Source organism: Eptatretus burgeri, chromosome 3 (assembly GCF_056783735.1).
Source record: "Eptatretus burgeri isolate ZD-2024b chromosome 3, Ebu_testis_v1, whole genome shotgun sequence".
Lineage (NCBI taxonomy): Eukaryota > Metazoa > Chordata > Myxini > Myxiniformes > Myxinidae > Eptatretus > Eptatretus burgeri.
The window spans coordinates 6,488,900-6,489,752 of NC_140963.1; the positions used below are offsets into that span (position 1 = coordinate 6,488,900).

Here is an 853-nt window from a genome sequence, read left to right on the forward strand (position 1 = left end):
AGGTACGAATACAGTACATAACATGGTTACCTTCGTACTAGATCGCTTGGAGTGCAGAGGAAGCACGCCAGCCCTCGACATACACCAATCTATCCTGGGTTCGATTCCCGATCTTAAGGAAGGTCACATGATGCTTCATCAGCACCAGAAAGAGCATCGTCTCTCGTTAGGCGGTGTATAAGCTAACATTAGTCGGTGGACGTTAAAAAGATGAACATTACAATCCACCGTCGCCTTCAGTCAAATCAAACGGCAGGCCTCACCGTCATTTCGTGAGAAACAATAAATAAACAAATAAAAAATATCGAAATAGCTGCCGGAGCGAGAGCGAAGTAAGACCTGAGGTTCGATTCCAGGAAAGCCTTGCAGGCAACAAGCGGGGTCAGAAATAGGTTCGACGAACCACGAGGACGAGAGCTTTCCACTCCGCTTGGGAAACTCACTGAACGCGAATCTGCCTCTTCGAATCGGCACGTTATATTTACCCGTCACTCGGACGCGAATCTGCCTCCTCGAATCGGCACATTACATTTACCCATCACACGGACGCGAATCTGCATTGTCCAACCATACATTGTAAATACGTCCAAGCATCCCCAAAATTGAATCGTGTCAATTAAAAATATTTCTGTGCAGAATAATGCTCACAACAGTTTGTAATCATTAAAATCTTAACTCCAAATGTTAATTCATTCAGATAAGTGTTTAAGATAAGTTGAAGTAACACAAATTTAATTGGAAAATTAAAAAAATTACTTTATCAACATTTAAATCTGCAACAAAATACAGCAAATCTCTCAACAACATGGAGTGCTTTCTCCTCACTACTCAAAACACTGGTAAAACATGTAAG

At 41.9% G+C, this 853-nt stretch overlaps 1 protein-coding gene across 2 annotated transcripts in view; it reads right to left on the reverse strand.

The window, feature by feature from the left end:
- C3H2orf76 (chromosome 3 C2orf76 homolog) overlaps window positions 1-497 on the reverse strand; it is a 49,606-nt gene extending 49,109 nt beyond the window's left edge. Inside the window, exon 1 of one of the 2 annotated variants that reach the window (XM_085872333.1) lies at window positions 340-497. Coding sequence is in view for 1 of the 2 variants with exons in the window: in XM_085872332.1 (XP_085728458.1) it covers window positions 31-81 (51 nt within the window). In the remaining variant the exon portion in view is untranslated. Of the gene's footprint in view, window positions 1-30; window positions 209-339 lie in introns of those variants that run through there. The other variant, XM_085872332.1, reaches the window with a different exon arrangement.
- Between the last annotated feature and the right edge of the window lie 356 nt (window positions 498-853).